At 46.2% G+C, this 20,084-nt stretch overlaps 2 protein-coding genes across 2 annotated transcripts in view; one reads left to right on the forward strand and one right to left on the reverse strand.

The window, feature by feature from the left end:
• The window catches only part of GALNS (galactosamine (N-acetyl)-6-sulfatase), a 188,958-nt gene extending 176,452 nt beyond the window's left edge, over positions 1-12,506 (reverse strand). Inside the window, exon 1 of the mRNA XM_078669899.1 lies at positions 12,280-12,506. Within this exon, the coding sequence (XP_078526025.1) occupies positions 12,280-12,402 (123 nt within the window). The 5' untranslated portion in view covers positions 12,403-12,506. The remainder of the gene's footprint in view (positions 1-12,279) is intronic.
• A 446-nt stretch (positions 12,507-12,952) lies between these two features.
• Positions 12,953-20,084, forward strand: part of TRAPPC2L (trafficking protein particle complex subunit 2L) — a 69,592-nt gene continuing 62,460 nt past the window's right edge. The window contains exon 1 of the mRNA XM_078668545.1: positions 12,953-13,086. Within this exon, the coding sequence (XP_078524671.1) occupies positions 13,054-13,086 (33 nt within the window). The 5' untranslated portion in view covers positions 12,953-13,053. The remainder of the gene's footprint in view (positions 13,087-20,084) is intronic.

Here is a 20,084-nt window from a genome sequence, read left to right on the forward strand (position 1 = left end):
TGATCTTTGAGAGTAGAGTCCTTTCTTGGGTGAACTAACTTGCAGATAGGTGTACTGTTTCCTTCCAAGACAGGCAATAAAGGTTCAGTCGACCAGATCGAGGTTTGGATCAATAGAGATAAGGTATCGATCAAAATCTCGCCCTTTCAGTTGGTAGCTATAGAGGATGGTTGCCTTCTTGAGGACGGTGACCTAGGCCAGGTTAGCTTACCCCAAGGCCCCTAGAAATCGATGATCGGAAGAACAGCCCGCAGATGAAGATCCGGATGACGTGAGACAGAAAAAGCAGCAGTATCGGTCGAGAGTGAGTATAAAGGGTTATGCGTGTTAGATTGCGGTGTCTTGTATTGTATATATGTTGTAATGTCTGGCGGAGTTGAATGTTTGTAGAGTGACTGTGGAACAGGTTGTGAGCGCGCGCAACCGGTGGAAATCTTAAGTTCAAGGAGAGCTTAAGTGGTTCGGGTGTATCGGACACCCAGAGTAATTGTCAACTAGTGTGAAGGGGGTCATGAGGTACCATTGATCACCCGAGAGACCGAGATAGGGGGAACGTAAGAGTGAGTGCGTGAGTAACGGACGCTGGTCGGAAGTTACTGTGTGTGTAAGTAACCTATCAGAGAGACGATAGACATCTCGTCAGTTGTGTTGACAATTACAGATAGACTGTGGACGTACAGTCGAGAGAAGTGACCGCTTGGTCGGAAGTAGTCATTTTTCAGTGTATGAATGGGACGCATGCATAACCGGGAGACGAGTTGAGAAAGGAGGGGTGCTGCTGCGAAGCGGAGAAAAGAGACGTCAGGTGGTGTCGCGCAGTGATTGGCTGACAGGAGAAAGACCGCGCTGTGATAGGCCAGCTAGCGAACACGTCATACAGGGTCGCGACGTGATTGGCTGACAGGAGAAAGACCGCGCTGTGATAGGCCAAGCTAGCAAAGCCGCGACAGGATTGGTGGATTGTCATCAGGAAGTAAACAGAGTAGCGAGGCTGGATTTTGTGCGCATAATTATGAAGTGTTTTAAATGGTTGAAAGCGCTGTTTAAGAAAGAGAGGCGAGGATCGTATGAAGGGGAAGAAGCCCCGCCGGAGGGTACGCCAGCTCGTTATATGGCAGTAAATGTTGGGTTGCATACGATCCTTTGGATATCAGAGTGGAGTAAGATTACTGAAGGAAACGAGGAACTGACGTTCCCGAAGTACGGGACGTTCAGATTAGAGGTGTTACATCGATTGAAATCAATCATGACCTCAAAGAGACCCTTGCCTAGACCAACCCAGTTTGAAGCCCTTGAAGCATGGCTTAGGGCAGCGCATGAAAGGAATATGAACAGACGACAAGAAAGGGTGAAACGCTCGGTAAGGGCAGTACAGGATGCCAGGTGGGATGCGGATGCTAAAAGATGGAGAGTGCATAATTTAGAAATAAATAAACTGTACCCAGTGTTAGAGGCGCCAGTAAATAAAAGCCCCCTAGAAGAAGATGATGAGAGCGAAACAGAGGACAGCCTGATAAACAGATTACTGACAGACAGGCCACCCCCGTATAATAGAGCAGGGGGAGAGGTCGAGAATACTGAAAGAGAAAAGGGGGGCAATGCAGGAGAGCATAGACCGCTTCCCAGTTCAGAGTGGGATCCTGAGCCAAAGAAAGAGTTGCTCCAGCCTAGTCAGGTGCAACAGGTGGTCGGTAGGTTTGTGGTACAAAGAGCGCCGGAAACGGAAAGCGCCACATCCTACCCATTACCAGATGCACTACAGGTACCTGTTACCATAGGTCCTATAATATCGATATATGACCAAGAGAGAGCAAAAGGGGAAGAACGGAAACGGAAAGACAGAGAAAGAGCAGAGCAGGCAAGGAGGAACGATACCACTAATTCCCCAAGTCAGATGCCGATACCCAGAGAGTGGAGTACCCCGATGCACACAGCAGGGGACCCAGGAGGAGATCCTGGGGGCCCTAGATGGCCAATGGATCTGAGGGGATCTGGACGAAAGTCCTTTCAAGAACTAAATGAGTACATGAAGCAGTGGGATGAGGCAGTGAAGGCTCAAAAGTGCATCAATGCTGCAGAAGCAGAAAGGGAAAGTCAGGACAGCAGAGCACGAACTCACTGCGGGGCTGGGGAGAGTAGCCCGGAGTGGGACTGTAGAGGGAGTAGGGGAGTCACCCATTGGGCCCGGAGTGGAGGTAGAACAGACCTGGAAAACGGGGGCCCCGGGAATGGAGGGGTGGCGTGCCCAATACTCAGTGAAGGGGAGAGGAGGGCGCAAGAGTACAGGAACAGCTTTAAATGTCCACACTGTGTGCCCGGCACCAGAGAACTGAATGGGAGTTGTGAGAGGTCGCACCATAGTCCCTGTGATGACAGAAATGAGCGCAGCCCAGGGAATATGGGGAACCAGGAAGGATCGTATCGGATACTGAGCGATACGAGGCAAAGGGAGTGTAGCGACCAGAGGGAAAATAACAGAGAGATGTGCGGTGAGAGGAGAGAAGAAGACGAGAGTGGGCAGAGAGAGAGTAGGGATAAAAGGCCCGTGTTCCATCACCTTCCAAGATTGGATGGCCGAGCATGGGACCTGGAGAGATGGGAGCAAGGGAGGCCACCCATTAATTCTCCTGAGCCCAAACGCAGAGCTCGAAGTTGGGATGGGAGGGAGACCAGTGAGCCTCCTTCGAAAGACATATTGCGAGCTGAGATAAAAGCCAAGAGACTTGATGTCTCCAGCTTAAGGTCAGATCTGGATGACATGGTAGATGGTACCCTGCCTTTGGAAAGAATGGAAATGTATGAACAGGATGAAATACTGTATATGGCAAAGGACATCACACGAAAGGCGAGAGCAGTCCATGAGAAGTTAGTCGAACTAGCAGGCAAATATATGGTGGACTTGTCAAGAACCAAAGCATTACAGGGTAACCACAGGCTACATTACTCAGATCGAGATCTAGATGAGAGGAGAACGATTGGGCTGAAAACACACATAAGGGAACTGATTACTGGAATAAGGACATGGAGGGCACTAGATAAATGGGAAGAGAGGTGGTCCAAGAAAGGGACCGGCAGGAGAAGCATGATTGGTATAACACCAGGACAGCAGGGAATAGAAGCTTACCCTTTGCGTGAAGTTGCCAATGGAAGCTATGTACATGTCCCTTGGAGTAGGGGAGATTTAGCTGCTTTTACCACATCTTTCCCCAAGTTACGAGAGAGCCCCGTGGAGTGGTACAAGCAAGTCGAGAGGTTTGTAAAGATCTCAAAAGTCCTATGGATAGATCTGAACACGCTGTTTGACATTGTAGTACCAGGAGATCTGTGGACAGCATGCAAGGTTAGCGCTGAGTGGCCCACAACGGAGCCAGAGAGAGATGCTAGGACTAATGGGCCGTCCGAGATCGTGATGGCAAAATTCGAGAGAGTGATGACTTGGCTGAAAGAAAAAGTGCCAATGCAAGACATAGATTGGGTCAGAATAGACAGAACGAGACAGGAACCCAAAGAGACAGTCCATGAATATTACGAGAGATTGCTGAAGGCGTTTAAACAGTATAGCGGCTTGGATGTAATGGATCCAAAGGACATAGGGCAATTTGTGTCCAAGTTCGTCCTGGGACTGAGACCGGATATTAGTTTAATGATTCAGCAACACTCGATTTGTTGGCAAAGTAGACCCCTAGATGAAATACTGAGATATGCTAGGTACTGCTGTGATGAGGTAGACTCCAAGGCTAAGAAACTAAAAGAGAAGCTGATGGTGGTACAATTGCAGGCAGCAGGAAAAGGGGGACCGCAACAACAGCAGCAAGGGACAGGTACAGGAGGTAAGAAGCAGTACAGTCAGAACAAGGGTAATGAGGAGAGTACTACCTTTAGACCCAGAGTAGACATAGCTACCTTGAAGAAAACGACTAGGTGCCACCAGTGCAACGAGTTGGGGCATTGGAAACGCGAGTGCCCTTACAATGTGGAGATCGGAGAGCAAGAGATAGAGGAGGAAGAGGTCCAGAGCGCACCTATGAGAGGGGCGACGCCATACCAAGGAAAGGTGCTCAAAGGGGGGGGGGCTCCTCCCCGAGCCCAGTTCCCGCAACCTCCTCGAGTAGGGAGTATGGGTAAGACCTATAGACAAATGCCCCTGTTTGTGGAAGGTGAAGAATGCTATTATGTGGACCCATTAACCGGACAGAGAGTGGAAAGAGAAGACTGCACCCTCGGGGCAGCCTTAGAGGTAGATCAGAGGGGACCCTATGTGGAAGCAGAAGTAGCAGGGTGCCCTACGACGTTTCTGGTGGACACAGGAGCCACTAGATCCACGATCAGATCAGCTGCAGTTCCAGACCTGCCCATGTCTGGAGAGACCATACAGGTGGTAGGGGTCGCAAACAGGAGAATAACCAGCCAATTGACAGAACCGGTACAGGTGAAAATAGGGAAGTACAGCGATGAGCACCAATTTGTGGTTTGCGATTCAAGCCCTGTGTGTCTGCTAGGAAGAGACCTGTTGTGCAAATTGAATTGTACTATATATTGTACACCCCAGGGAGTGGAGGTATTGACTAATGATGATGATGCAGATTTCAAAGTTGCAAACTCAAGAATATGTGTGGAGCTGTACCCTACTTTGACAGTAGACGAGCTTCCCTGGGATTTGAGAGAGACAGTGGCATCAGAGGTATGGGATTTCACTGGGGAAGAGATTGGATTGGTCAAAGGGGTGGACCCAGTGAAAATTGTAGTGAAACCGCATGCTGAGTTCCCAAGAACACCCCAGTATAAATTGACTCCAGAAACGATTGCAGGCATAAAACCCGTGATCGAGTCCATGATTAAACAGGGAATACTGAAAGAAATCGTGGGTAGTCCATGTAACTCCCCGATTATGGGTCTGCAGAAACCAAATGGGAAATTCCGGATAGTGCAGGACCTTCGAAAGATTAATAACATAGTCGTTTCATGTTGTCCAGTGGTACCGAATCCATCAGTGATACTGTTTCAGATTCCATTCCAAGCTGAGTGGTTCACTGTGATAGATCTTTGTCAGGCTTTCTTTTCGATCCCTTTGGACGAAGATAGCCATTTTCTTTTCGCATTTAAGCTGGAAAATCGCGTCCTAACATGGTGTCGTATCCCTCAGGGGTATACAGAGAGTCCATCGATCTTTAACCAGCTTCTGAAGAAAAATCTTGAAAGTCTAGTGCTGCCCCAGAAGTCAGTTCTGGTCCAGTACATAGACGACCTCCTTGTGGCGTCAGAAACAGAAGAAGCTTGCAGGGAAGACTCCATTGCTTTGTTAAATCACCTAGCTGCCAATGGGCACAAGGTGTCCCCGGGAAAATTGCAGTACTGCCTGACAGAAGTACAGTACTTGGGACACAGAATTGAGAAAGGCAAACGAAAAGTGTCACCAGACAGGATAGAGGCGATCATGAAAATGAACGCGCCTCAGACACAGAGAGAGGTCAGGATGTTCCTAGGGATGGTGGGTTATTGCCGACAGTGGATCGTGAACTTTTCACTGAAAGCAAAGCCCTTGCAAAAACTGACGCACAAGGAGGTGAGTGATCCGGTACCATGGGACAAAGACTGTTTGATGGCATTCTTACAGCTGAGAGAGGACCTGTGTCGTGCTCCGGCATTGGGAATGCCTGATTACAATAAACAATTCTTTCTTTACTGTTGTGAGAGAGAAGGTTGTGCGTTGTCTGTGTTGGTCCAAATCCATGGGAATGCCCGTAGACCAGTTGCTTATTTCTCAGCTACTTTAGACCCAGTAGCCGCAGCGTTGCCCGGATGTCTCAAATCCGTTGCTGCAACGGGTGTCAGCATTGAGAGATGTGAAAATATTGTTATGGGGCACCCGTTAGAGGTGTGCGTGCCACATTCTGTTGAACTGTTGATGACCAGGACCAAAACACAGCATCTGACCAATAGCAGGCTCACGCGCTATGAGCAAGTTATTCTTGCTGCAGAGAACGTGACCCTCAAGAGATGCTCTGTTTTGAACCCTGCTACCTTAATGCCACTTCCAAATGATATTGATGATGATGATGAATATACAGACCATGACTGTCTCGATGTGACTGAACTATGCACCAAACCCAGACCCGACATCGTAGATGAGCCACTGACCGACCCAGACGAAGTTTTCTTTGTCGATGGCTCATGTGTAAGAGACGAAGTTGGGCAGTTGAGAGCAGCTTATGCTGTTTGTACAATTGAAGGAGTTGTGGAAGCTGGGTGCCTGGAAGGAGTACACTCCGCTCAGGTAGCCGAGATTATTGCCCTAACACGTGCTTGCTTAGCAGGCAATCAAATTCGAGTCACCATCTACACCGACAGCCAATACGGGTTTGGGGTAGTTCATGATTACGGGCAGTTATGGTCTCAAAGAGGGTTCATGACTTCTTCAGGCTCTCCCATTCGCAATGGAGAGTTTGTGCGCTTGTTGTTAGAAGCATTGCAATGTCCAGCAAGTATCGCAGTTGTAAAGTGCATCGCACATACCAAAAATGAGGACTTTGTTTCGAAAGGCAATAGATATGCTGATGAAGTTGCGCGGTATTGCGCAGAACAAGGTTACTCTTTCACAGAGGTGGATGTGGGTGGAATAAATGTAAGAACTGAATTAGCCATGATACTGGAAACTGTTGATACTTGGGATGAATTGTCAACCATGCAAGAAAATGCTCCTGATTCTGAGAAAGAAACATGGGAAAAGGCAGGATGTGTAATGGGTGAGACTCATTTTTGGGTCTCAGCAGACGGTAGAGCAGTGTTGCCCAATGAGATGGTGAGTCCAATGGCTAGACTCATACATGGTCCCGTACACTTAGGGAGAGATGCTATGCTGAGAGTGTTTAGACAGACTTGGTACAATCCTAAGTTTAGAATAGCAGCAGAAGCAGTGTGCCAGCGTTGTGTGACCTGCCAGCAGCTGAATGTAGGGAAAAGAACACCAGTTGCACTAAGTCACATAGGAAGGTCTGGAGGTCCATTCAACAGAATGCAGATAGATTTCATTGAAATGCCAAGATGCAACCGCCTCCGCTATGTTCTGGTGGTTGTTTGTGTGTTCTCCAGATGGGTTGAGGCATACCCTACACGTAGGTGCGACACCCTCACAGTGGCTAAGTTACTGCTTAGAGAACTTATCCCTCGGTTCGGGGTGCCGGCCTTTTTGGAATCAGATAGGGGAACACATTTTAACAGCGAGCTTGTGAAGATGATTTGTGTTGCACTGAATATAGACCAGAAGCTCCATTGCAGTTACCGACCAGAAGCCTCAGGAATTGTGGAACAAATTAATGGCACGATCAAGTCCAGAATAGCGAAAGTTTGCTCCTCAACGACCCTGAATTGGCCTGACGCCCTGCCATTAGTACTCATGAGCCTTCGTAGTACCCCAGACAGAAGAACAGGGTTGTCACCACATGAGGTGTTAATGGGGAGAGCAATGAGACTGCCATCTATTCCAGCTACTGCACTGTTAAATATCACAGATGATATGATCCTGGACTATTGTAAGGGGCTGTCTGACGCCATGCGTTCTGTGTCCCTTCAGGTGCAGGCTGCAGAGGTTCCAGCGTGCCAGGGCCCTTGCCATGACCTGTATCCTGGGGACTGGGTCCTGGTGAAGAAACATGTGAGAAGAAGCTGCTTGGATATTCGTTGGCGTGGGCCCTACCAGGTCATCCTGATCACAAGTACAGCTGTAAAGGTGGGAGGCCTGCCCAACTGGATACACGCGTCGCATACGAAAAGGGTTCCAGCACCTCTGGAAACAGCTCCTCTCTCGGATGGACGTCCAGCTGAGGACCAAGAAGCCATAGAGGGGGCTAGCCAAGCTGTAGAGGTGCCAGTGGAAGCAGGGAACGAGTCTGACCAAGCTGAGGACGGTCAGTACAACAGCGAAACAGAAGACGCTACAGAAGGAGAAGACAGCTGGGAGTACGAGTCTGACCCTGACAGGTCTGAAAGAGAGCGAGAACAGACCAGAAGGAGAAGGAGTAGAAGGGCACGTGGAGAAGCAAATTGGCCGCAAAGAAGAAGTTCTAGCCTGAGGTCAACTCCAGAAGCAACCCTTCCTCCGATATCAGAAGACTCAGACCCAGAAGAAGGTGTTCAGGGCGCTGAAGCACCAGACCGAAGAAGGTCAAGAAGAGTGCGTGTGCCTAACAGAAGATACTCCACACCTGAGTGGACATATCTGGCGACAAATGTCTGTGAAACCGGAGACAGGGAGGATCCGAGCGGTGGTGGTGTCCAGTTCTGAGCCCATTATCACCGTGGAAATACAACTGTTGGTACCCGGTGTCGAACAAGAAGGGTCACTAACATTCGTGCTCCCCAGACCTCCCCGCCTCAGCAAGTTAAAGCACATGTTTCTTACAGAATTGAAATTCCCCGACTTTGGTACCACGATAACAGCACATGAAGAGCATACTCTTCGCATGGAAATATTGAACTATGCTATTGAAGCTGCAACCACAAATCTAATAGTCGATTGTTAAAGGACTTTGTAAATAAAGCAAGCAGAAGAAAAGAAGATTACCTAGCGCCCAGGAAGCAGAGAATTTTAGGGAACCCCTTGAGTGGATGGAGAAGGGCTAGGGTTGTCTTTTTGAACTGTGAAAGGACTTTTTGCGAAAAAGGCTGTCAGCCTCCAGCTGTGTGGATTCTAAAGACAAAAAAGGATTGAAAGAGACTGTAAAGGAACGAGAGGAAAAGAACTTTTTTTTTGCAAAGGGAAAGGGAAAAGCTAGATTGTCTGACGAAATGGAGGCCGGCACCCCGAACCGCAGAGCTAAATGTATAATAGGTACACTAATAGTAGGAGTGATAATATTAATAGCTTTAGTGGTAACAATTTCTTATGTAAAGGGACATGAGGAAGAGGTAAAGGTAACTGATGCGAATTCTGTAGTAACACTTACACCCACTGTTGCAGGTGAGAAAAGGGAAAACACTCAAGAGAAAGCGTTATTGGCTGCAGAAGCCCGCAGGTTACATGTAGACGAGTCCCAAGGAGACTTTAGGTCAAATGCTTATGCTAAACTTTTGTATGAATACGTGGATGCCATGGAGGTTAAGGATTGCTACGTCTGCATGCAGTTGCCTGCGTCTGTAGATGAAGGAATTCGATATCATCACCTCCCTCTGACATATGGCATTACATGTAGCTTATTGCTTAGTATATTTTATGAGAGAGATAGTTTTGAATACTATTTCTCCAATTATGATTCTGTGTTGCCAGAAGTCCCGAATTATAAGCAGATGAATAAATGGGATTACTGGAAGAGTGAAGACAGATTGGCCAAGTTCTTCATTCCTTGGATTACCTTAGATACTTCACATGCCCGTAGAAATAACCTGACATGTAAGGTGTCCGAAGTCGAGAAAAAGTTCATAGGGCAGGTGGATGATCGTTACAGGAGACAAAAGATTTTGAAAAAATCAGGACAAGGGAAATTAGATTGGACCGAGGAAGAGAAGTCACATAAGAGAAAGGGTAGTAGTGGTCCAATAGCTTTAGATAAAGCGCAGAAAGGAAAGTTATGTCTTCACCGAGCCAAAACGTATTATGAAAATGTATACGTGGGTGAAGTTGACTGTGAACATGCTTTTAATTTAGAGTACTACACTAAGGATTTCCTGAAGGGAATGCAAGTAATTCCAAATGTGTATTTTGTATGTGGAAGAAATGCTTACGTGAGACTACCTGACAACTGGTATGGATCATGTTACTTGGCAATTGTCTTCCCCAAAATATATCATGCACAAGACTTATTGATCATTGAGGGCCAGACATCATCGAGGGGAAGGAGGGATTTAGGCGATGCCGAAATGGTTGGAGATGTCTTTGGAGCTATGTTCCCTCTTTTGGGAATAATCCTTAATGATGTTAAAATTAGACGACTGGCAACAGTTGTCGACAGGTTGTCTGCCAGCACTGCTCAGTCCTTAATGCTGGTAGAAGGAGAGATGCAATCGATAAGGGCTATGGTTCTTCAAAATCGGCTTGCATTAGATGTCTTATTAGCAAAAGAGGGCGGAGTCTGTAAGGCTTTGAAGGTTCAGGAATGTTGCACTTACATTCCAGACCTTTCAAAACCCCTTGAGAAAGTTATTAAGAACATAACTAATATACACAAAGAGATCGAAGACTTGAGTAGAGAAAATGTCTGGGAAAAGGTGGGCCACGGAATGAGTACAGTTGGAGGGTGGTTTTCCACCTTAGGCAAAAGCTTTATTTGGTATATCCTAAAGCCTATCATCATAATATTGATCTGTGGGATAATATTGTGGGGATTGGTGAGGGTATTCAAATGGTACAGAGCAAGAAGGTCAGAAAGGGCCCAAAGAGAACAGTTGCAGAGATTGGCTGCCATACAAGATAATCAGTACAGGAGCCTGAGAGCTCTGGAAGCGCAGAGAATGCCAGCAATAACTGCAGTTTAAATGTTAGTGATGACCCCGAGAGGTCATCAAAGGGGGGAACTGAGAGAGCGCAAACTGATATAAATATATGAGTACATCACACTTACCTATAGAGAGCATAATACATGAAGAGAAATGCCATGAGTGCTAATAGTATTTGAAATTATATTCTAAATGTATAGCTAATATAGAGATTTAAGTAGAAGTGGAATTAATACAGAAATGTGTGACATTATATGATTTTAGTAGACGTGATTATTTTGAATCTATGTCGTGTAGCTGTTAACATATAAGATGGTCTGTGGTAAAACGCAGAACGTGGTAGGCCTCAGGGCCAGAGCTGGAGCTAAAAGGGAAGGTGTTTCTTTTCACGACACAGATTGTTTAACGTTTTTGGTCATTGCATTAATGGGCCATGATTTAGAGTAATGTTTTCTAAATAATAGAATAAGAGTTTTAACATGCTTTAATTAAATGAAGAAATTGAATGCTATAATCATAATGTGAAATATTGTAGGCCTGAAATGTTTTAGCATTGATTTACACGTACATGTCTGGGCTGAGAAATGTTGCAAGCTTTTTAGAAGTCTATGAGAGTTGGGTTCTTGGCGGCAGATATCTGTCTGCAACAGGAAAGGGGGGATCCAATTATAAGTGAATGAATAGAGGCCTGTTCAGTAGACGGCCCAGACATGGAGGAGGGTTCTGGAATGTTTAAGGGGTATCAGCGGGCCGGAGAAGAGACTGAGAAGCAAGGTCAACTCTAACGTCTGAGGCCCAATACAAAGCATCATGGAAAAAGCCTGAAGTTGCACCACGTGAGAGGCGTTTCGCAAGGGGCGTCTCAAATGTTGTTGACTGTTTTGTATTAGGGACAGCACCCCTGGGTGGAGTTAGAGCAGAGACCTGAGGACCCTTTAGAGAGAGGATGGGTAGGCAGTGAGGGGTCATGACTGGAGAACTTTAGGTTTTCACCAAGAGACTTAGAGTGGATGACTTCCCTTGGGGGTCATTCATTGCTGACACCTTTGTTAGGTTGGGATTTGGTTAAGTAGGGATACCATCTAGAACAGGGTAGGGACGCCTAACCTGTGTTTGTTTTCCTCCAACCTAAATGAAGGAGAGATATGCGTCTATGCTGATAGCTTTGCTATTTTTAGAACTTGTGTTAGTGATTTCTGTTGCTCGTCTGAGGGCTTTTCGAGAGCACATGTATGTAATTGGACCTGTGTATCTCGTGAATCTCATTCTGAGATGCTTGTATTTGCAGCTCATTATATCTTTACAATAAACTTTTGAAACCTAGAAGTTGTCCGTGATCTTTGAGAGTAGAGTCCTTTCTTGGGTGAACTAACTTGCAGATAGGTGTACTGTTTCCTTCCAAGACAGGCAATAAAGGTTCAGTCGACCAGATCGAGGTTTGGATCAATAGAGATAAGGTATCGATCAAAATCTCGCCCTTTCACAGACTCACATTTTGTCATCTTTAAATGTTGTTTTTCAACTTTTTTACTAACGCTCTGTAAAAATATTCTCATTCGAGTGCAAGTAAATAGACATATACAGTTAGCCACTCTCTATTGTAATGTGCCCTTTGCATGTAATGCCATGCCATCAATCAACTCCATAGTTACTCTACTTAACAGAACCAGGACTCCCGGAGGCTTTATCTAATCAAACCCTTAATGTATCCACTGGCACTACTTCCCACTACCCAAAATCTGCTCCCGAGTTCCATAACTTTCCCACATTCAGTGTAGCCTCCTGCTGGGAGCCATCCCCCTTAACATCCCCGATAGTGATTTCCCACCAATACTTTCCGATAATACTCACATCATCCATGAGCATGATTATGATATTCGGGGCAGTTCCATTGTGCCCCGAGGAAGTTTCAGCAGATGCTTCACAAAAGCAACAAAGGACCAGAACTGTCCAGCAAGTCCTGGAAGCAGCCATTTCAGTAGCCTACATCAGATCCCCAGTGAGACGCCGGTTCGTTTGACAACAGCCCCTAGATTTGACAGCTTTCTTTTTCCACCACTCACGTGACAACAATGTTTGTCTCTTTTTTGTTTCTACCATTTTCGTGTGACCTAGCTGTAGCTGCATCCAGTGAATGTAGCCTACCAGGAAATTAAGAGGAGGCAGGGAATTTCAGAACTACTAAAGCGGCCATCTTAGAACATGTAGGCTTACGAGAACAGTTATACTTCCGATACCTACAGGTGAAACAATTGAAGAGTACAAGTTAGAAAACCAGAGATATGAACATTTTTCGTCATTTATATGACTAAGTGGCACATTACAAATGTAGTAGTTAGGTTTTTCTAGTGATTCAATACTCATTATTTTGGATGTATTATATGAGAGCAAACGTATTTACTGAGTATAGACCGTCAGTTGTACGATAATTGCGTGATGTTTAATGGTATCTGATTGCAGACATATTTATCGTGATATAGCGGAGAAGCCGGTTAAAAGGATTTAAATGCACCCGGAAGTAGAACTCAAACCCTTTTTCGACATTTCTTGAAGACCATTTATGACGTAAATATACGTCACACGTTGATGCAGGGACTGAGCGGTAGCTGCTGACCAGATCTCACAATGGCGGTGTGTATAGCTGTCATAGCGAAAGAAGTAAGTAGCATTTAGTATTTTAACCGCGATCACGAAGGGATATGTGTGGGAGCCGCACCCGCCTTGGTACAAGGTTTCATTCAAACTTAGAGAGTAGCCACGGCTCCAAGGGGAAGCAGATAGGTTTTGTAAACATATTCGGCTACAGACAACCATGCACTAAATTGGAAACGTTTATTTAGGGGAAGACAAGACACACTTCCTTTCTTCTAACGAGACAAAAATTCCACAGAAGAACTGAACATGTTTCAAACAATGGTCCATTTCTGGCTCTATCCACCGGGGATGTTACGCTAGCTGCCTGCTGTGATTTGCTTTGCTACTTGCCTGGTTGCCTTTCTGTCCTTGTGCTGACTGATTTGCTGGTTACTTCCCCTTGACCTTTTGTGTGGTGAATTTCCCCTATATATTGTTGCCATTTGCAGCCTTCTCACATGTTTAGTTTTTCGTTCTCGATCCCCACAATGTTAAGTTGATCATTGACTGTCCGTGGGACAAGTTGTCTTCTCAGTTTGCTGGTTCACCTTGTGTACATACACGACCTACTTGTGTCCTGTTACCGTTGCAGAGTATTTTATGCGGCCAAATGCCTTCCACAGTCCCCACTTACGACAAGGTGACTTTCCTGGGCTCTGCATGTTGCATTGCCATCCCTAGGCCTGTTACCTCCCTCCTAAGACATATCCTCCATTATATTTCGACACACAAAACCAACAAAAAAGCGTTCTTGATTATTAGGAATGCTAAAAGGGAGTTATGGTTAACTAATACGTTGAGCATGCCAGGTTATGCTACGAAATGTAAAAAGACATGAAACCACCTAATTTCCCAACATGCATTTCTAACTTAACCTTATTTCTTCAGACAGTTTGATTCTCCTCGACCAATTTTAGTTGGATGAGCAAGGCTGAATATCTGCCCCAGACTGAAGGCCAGATTCCAAAGATGTACAGATCCCGCCAGAAAGATGAGTGAAGAGGGGTATCTCTTAGGCAGAGCAACTGAGGCAAGCTCAGAAGGGCTAATACCGACAACCTTGGAGACATCTGTTCACCGGGTTGAAAGCAAAAAGAGAAGCAGCCAGGTTCACAGGTTTACCATGGCGGCTGGGATGTCGCGTTCAAAGTTATCCACCATCTTGTCGGTCACCATGCATGTTTTGGCTAATGGAGTCCACCGGTCAGTCAGCAAACCATACCTACTGACCTCATACATAGCCATAAATGACATATGTGGGCACTCTCTACCTACTTGAAGATGACAAAGTACCCCCCAAATAGGAATCGCGCTGTAATTTTCCTCGGGAATGGGAGGGGAGTCGTGTTGGTGCTAGTAAGTAGGATATGTTTCTTTCCCCAGACTTGATTAATGCTGCCATCACTGCTTTTTTCCATTAGGATGCAAAGAGAGGGCAGTGGCCACTGTCTAGGAGATGGACGCACTTTGGGTGCTTAGCTCGACATTGGTGCCTAGTTCTGGTATTTCATTGTTGTTAAATAGGAGACCCTTCAGTGGGCGCGCATGACTGTTCACTAGGGTATAATGCAGGATCACACCAGAAAATAGTTACAGTTCAGGATAGCGTAGCTCTACTGAGGTATGCAGAGTACTGACATCAGAACATAAATAAATATATATCTGTGTATATTCAACCAGTGTATAATAAATTACCTCCAACTGTTTGTAGTAAGTATACTGTAAGTCACAAAGAAACCTTTTTATACGGTCACGCAATGACTATGGAGGTGGCAGAGTGCCTTTTGTAAGGCCATTAAACTAATTATGTGGTGAGTTGTCATAATCTCATTTTCTATATTTGTGTGTAGTTTACATTTTGTAATGCAGGTCTCCCAGAATACACTATATTTTACTAAAAATGAAGTGTCAAAATTAGATATTAAAATATCTACTACTCCCATTGTATATTCAGTGCCATGTGCTTATGATGTCATTTAAAAATAGGAAGTGCACTATTTTGGAACATATTCCTACAGTGGAATTGCAGTTTTTGATGCTGCGACACAAAGAATTCAGAGGAGAATAAAAAAAACAGGAAGTCTTGTTGATAAAATGTTGCCTGCTGTTGGAAAACGGAGTGTCATGTGGAAACAAATTACTTTAAGGAACAAATACATGGCAGCTCATGCTGCTTTGCTGTTTTTGCAGCAAATGTTGCCTTACTTGAGGCATTGCAGTCAATTAAACTGCTAACGTTTTTTCTGTTTATTTCGGAGATGTAATTCAAACTCTGACTCTTAGCACACAAACGCGTGAAAACAACGTAGGAGTGGTGTTTGAGTAGCGCTCTTGCCTGCAGATGCATTTTGACATCTCTAGTGGTATTTAATAAATTATAGGCTACTTATGCCATTTTCTCTTATTACAAGTGGGTTCGACCATCAGAATCTGCTCCTGTCTTTTTTTCCTGTTTATTAAGCTTTTTCCTATAAAGGACCTTTAAATTGCTGCTCTGTTACTTGCTGCTTTTTATGTAACAACTGATGATAATGTTTCATACTATATGTATAGATAGCAGGCCATGCCCAAAAAGTACTGATGGTTAAGTGTACGGAACACCACTGTAGCACTATGCCATAGGGTGTTCAGCTTAACAGCAAGCCATGCCCAGCAGATACTGAAGGCAGGATTAACTGATTGGTCTTGCTTGGATAAGGTTCTGCCCACTTTGCATAATGGGGTCGGGTAAAAAGTTATAATTAAAAGCAGTCTAAAAATAATTACAGCAGTGTATGATCTTCTCATTCTACCCTTTTCGCCCCAACACCACTTCTCGCTCTTTATCTTTCTCAACTACCAACCAAGTCTTACCTCTCCCTCTACAAATATCAAAAACATCTTGCTAAAAAATTCCCTTCACATCTCCTATGTCCATTCCATCAAGAAAGACATAGGCTTACATAACTACAGATCTACTACGACTCGAGTCCCTTATTCTCTCTTATCCCTCCTATCAATATTCCCCACCTTACAGGCTATATCCTCTGGATGCTATCCCAAAGCTGGAAAACTGTGACTAAGTCTCTGCTCAAAATAACTCAACTTGGACCCCTCCTAAATGAAAAACTATTGGCCCAATTTCGTTGTTACCTGTCCCCGCCAAGATCCTGGAGAAACATCTAAATATCCAGTTGATGACTTATTTAGAACAACAATATCTGCTGGACACTTCCCAGCATGGATTTAGGGGTAACCATGGGGCCGAGATCACACTGCTATCCGCAGGCAATAACATCTGTTCCATGGTTGATGCTGGAAGGCTGCACTATTGATCCTGTTGGATCTATCTGTAGCCTTTGACACCATCTCTCCTACCAGGATGGTTGATCGCCTATCGGAAATTGGGGTCACAGATTCAGCCCTGAAGCCTCTGTCATCCTTCCTGACGGATAGATCACAGACAGTGGTGGTGGACCAATTCTTTTTTTCATCCATAGCAACTCTATGGTGGGTTACGCAGGGCTCATCCCTGAGCCCAACTCTGTTTAACCTGTGTCTCCCCGCTGGCAAAACTGTTTAGATCTTTTGGGTTACAGGCCTTATCCTATGCTGATGACACACAAATAATTGTGTCTATCACAAAGGACATAGAGGCATCCGCCACTAAAGGTTTAGGAGGGCGAGATGGGGAGGGAGAGCTTTTACTGAGCCTGTATCTAAGCTTTGAAATACTCCTCCCTACTCCATCTCCAGCCTGGAAGCTCATCTTCCTTTCAGTAAGGCCCTGAAGAATTTGCCTTTTGCTTTGTAATGTCCATTTTAGGTCGGGGATGATGCGCTTGTCCTCCTCAGTAGACTAACCGCATTAGCACCTTGACGCCTTCGGACATTTGTTTGCGGTTTATAAATTATCAAATCAATCAATCAAATCCTTTCCTTCGCAACTTTTCCCTGAACCCTGCCACAAATCATTCTAATATCTATCAACTTTGTATTCCAATGTCAAACCTCAACTCTTAATCACCCTCTACCTTATCCACCTCTAAGGAAACCTACTGCTGTTCCCATGAAGCCAAATCCATTGAAGTCTCTATTTTGCCTCGCAAGAGGAATTTAACAAATCTATCGTTACGCCCTGTTCACTATTTCTTATGCCACATCCGCAACCAACATAATTATCAGACCATTCACCAGAACAATTAACTAAACCATGGCTAACTAAGGTAGAGGAAAATGTAACCCCTTTCTTTGTCACCCTTTCATTTTCTCCCTCTTGTCAGCCAATCCAGTCATCAACGTAATCCTAACTACCATACTGCTCATAGTAATTGTAGGGGTCTGGCTTAGTATATGGTGCACACTTATTTAACCCCTTCACTGCGGGGGTTATTCCCCCGCTGTGCTGGGGGGAGGGGGGCGCGCACAGCGCCCGCATGCTCATGACGAGCTGAGCTCGTCATGAGCTACGGCGCTCCTGTGCTCATGACGAGCTCAGCTCGTCACAGGTGTATTGCCTCCCGTGGATCGCTCAGCACAGGAGGGGAATTCTCCCCGCACCTGAGCGTTCCACGGGCCATGACGAGCTGAGCTCGTCATGAGCACCGGAGCGCCGTGGCTCATGATGAGCTCAGCTCGTCATGAGCGTCCAAGTGGTTACGTGATGCACCGTGCACTAATCCAGACAACCCTTATGGTGATTTTAGTGGTCTTTGATGACCTGTGAAAACTCTCAAAGTGGTAGCTCTGGAGAGCAGCCTTCAGGCTTATCTTGAAGAAGTATAAAGCAGCTTGTTTTACCAACTTTAATCTGCATTGTAGGTTAGATGAAAGGAAGCCACATAGTGTTTCTAAAAATAGGTCTTATTTATTACACACTATCACTAACACTTTGGTATATCTCCTACCCAAAGATATCAACATCTCCTTCTGTTTGCTTTGTTCGCCCTGGGTTGGCAGGGTGTGCCCAGACGGGGGTGCCTTGCTCACTTTGCCACTGGATTTAAGCTAGCCTGGCTGATGAAGAGTGTTACCGAGAAACCGGTCCCAGGTTGCTTTTTTCCGGTTCAGGGAAGACCTGGCTTGGCAGTTCAGGCAGGACTGTTCCCATGAGGCACATGGTCAAGACTGATTTGCATATGGCTGGGTCTGAACTGAGGAGGCGAAGTGAGCTAAAGAATGATGATGTATTCAACCCAGATCTGTGACTGTTGGTGAGTGTCTGAAAAGTGTTGGCGCTCCGTCCATCATCTCCTTGTGTTTGCTTTGTTCGCCCTGGGTTGGCAGGGCATGTCCAGACGTGGGTCCCTTGCTCACTTTACCACTGGATTCAAGCTAGCCTGATGAAGGGTGCTACCCAGAAACCGTTCCCAGGATGCTTGTTTCCGGTTCAGGGAAGACCTGGCTTGGTATTTCAGGCTGGACTGTTCCCATGAGGCTCCAGGTCAAGATTGATTTGCATATAGCTGGGTCGGAACTGAGGTGGCGAAGTGAGCTAAAGAATGATGATGGATTCAACCCAGATCTGTGACTGAGGGTGAGTGTCTGAAAAGTATCGCCGCCTAATTTATCATCTCCTTGTGTTTGCATAGGACAGAGTCTATGCCTCTCAGAGGTGACCAGGAGGCACAGAAACACAATGCCCACCGATGTCGGGAGGTTCTGAAGATACAATGGTGACCTTGTCATTGCAGCTTTGAGGATCAGGCGATGCTGAGGAAGACAAGGAGCCATTCACGAGCTGTCCTGTGTCAGTGTCTCGGTGGTCGGTGTCCTACAGGAGCACCAACAAGCCCTGGAAGCCTCAACTGGCGTGGAAGATGAAAAGGAGCAAACGTTGGGACCAGCAAGGTCCAGGGGACTCACCAAGTGCAGATGAGTCAGAGTAGGCCCCAAGCAAGCAGGGGAGCCAACTGCAGCAAGAGAAGACCCTGAGGAGGACCCACAGGCCAAAGGCACAGGAGTCGCAAGAGGACCTCAAGCAACTCTCCAAAGATGGGGTCCCATGGTGCAGTGGATGTAGTGAGGACACTGATCTTCAAGAGATGAGGGGCTGGAGGCGGGAGCTTCTTGCAGCTCGACGATCTCTAGAGTGCAGAGCCAACAAACCCTGGTAACGGCAAGTCAACGTGGAGCCCAGGGGTTTGGTCTTGGTAGCCCAACGAGGGATACTAACCTCAAAATTGCTGAGAAGACAGGTCAGGCCTTTGGGGATCTGCTGAACCACCACCTGTGTTGCTGGGTTTTCAGAAAGATTGTAGGACGACAGGAGCAGCAGACCAGTCAGCTTCGTTACGGTGACTGCAGATGCAGGGGAGTGCCTTCTTCACTCCAAGGGAGATTTATTCGAGTGTCCTTGATGCCCACAAGTCTGTTGAAGAACCTGGATGAAGCACAGACACAGAAGACAAAAAGACTTGAAGTACAGCAAAACCAGGAGCAGCAGGAGTCTTCCTTGGTGCAGTCTCGGTTCCAGCCGACGTCCAAGTGTACAGACGATTGAGGAGCAATGTTGTTTCAGGGTTGAGTTTTGCCCCATGAGGAATCTGAGGATCCACCCACAGGGGAGCCCTTAAACACTTTAAGGAAATGGTTGGAACTCAGGGGGGGGGGGGAGAGGGGGTTCCTCCCAGGGAAGGGGCTGACAGAGGGGAGGATACTCCCATCTCCTTTGTCCAGTTTCACGCCAGAGTGGTAACCAAGGGTTCCTGAACTGGTTCAAAATGGAGTATGCAAGGAGAGCACCAAATGTGCCTTTCAAAGCAGTCTGGTGGTGCTGGCAAGCGTCCCCCACCACAGCCAATACACTAAGTCCTGTTTTGGAGGTGGTCACATCTGCCTGTGTCAGGAAACCTATTGTTCTACCTTCCTCATCTCAAGCTTGGCTCAGCAGCAGGCGTGCAGAATCGTGTCTGTGGTCGCCAGCATCACTAGCTTGCAAACCCTGAAAGGCTGTTACCGGGAGTGCACAGGGGTCCCCGAAGTGGGCTCAGATATAAGGAAACTTATATCTGTTGTGAGAGGTGCAAGCACCAACTCACACA

This window comes from Lissotriton helveticus, chromosome 12 (genome assembly GCF_964261635.1).
Source record: "Lissotriton helveticus chromosome 12, aLisHel1.1, whole genome shotgun sequence".
Taxonomy (NCBI): Eukaryota; Metazoa; Chordata; class Amphibia; order Caudata; family Salamandridae; genus Lissotriton; species Lissotriton helveticus.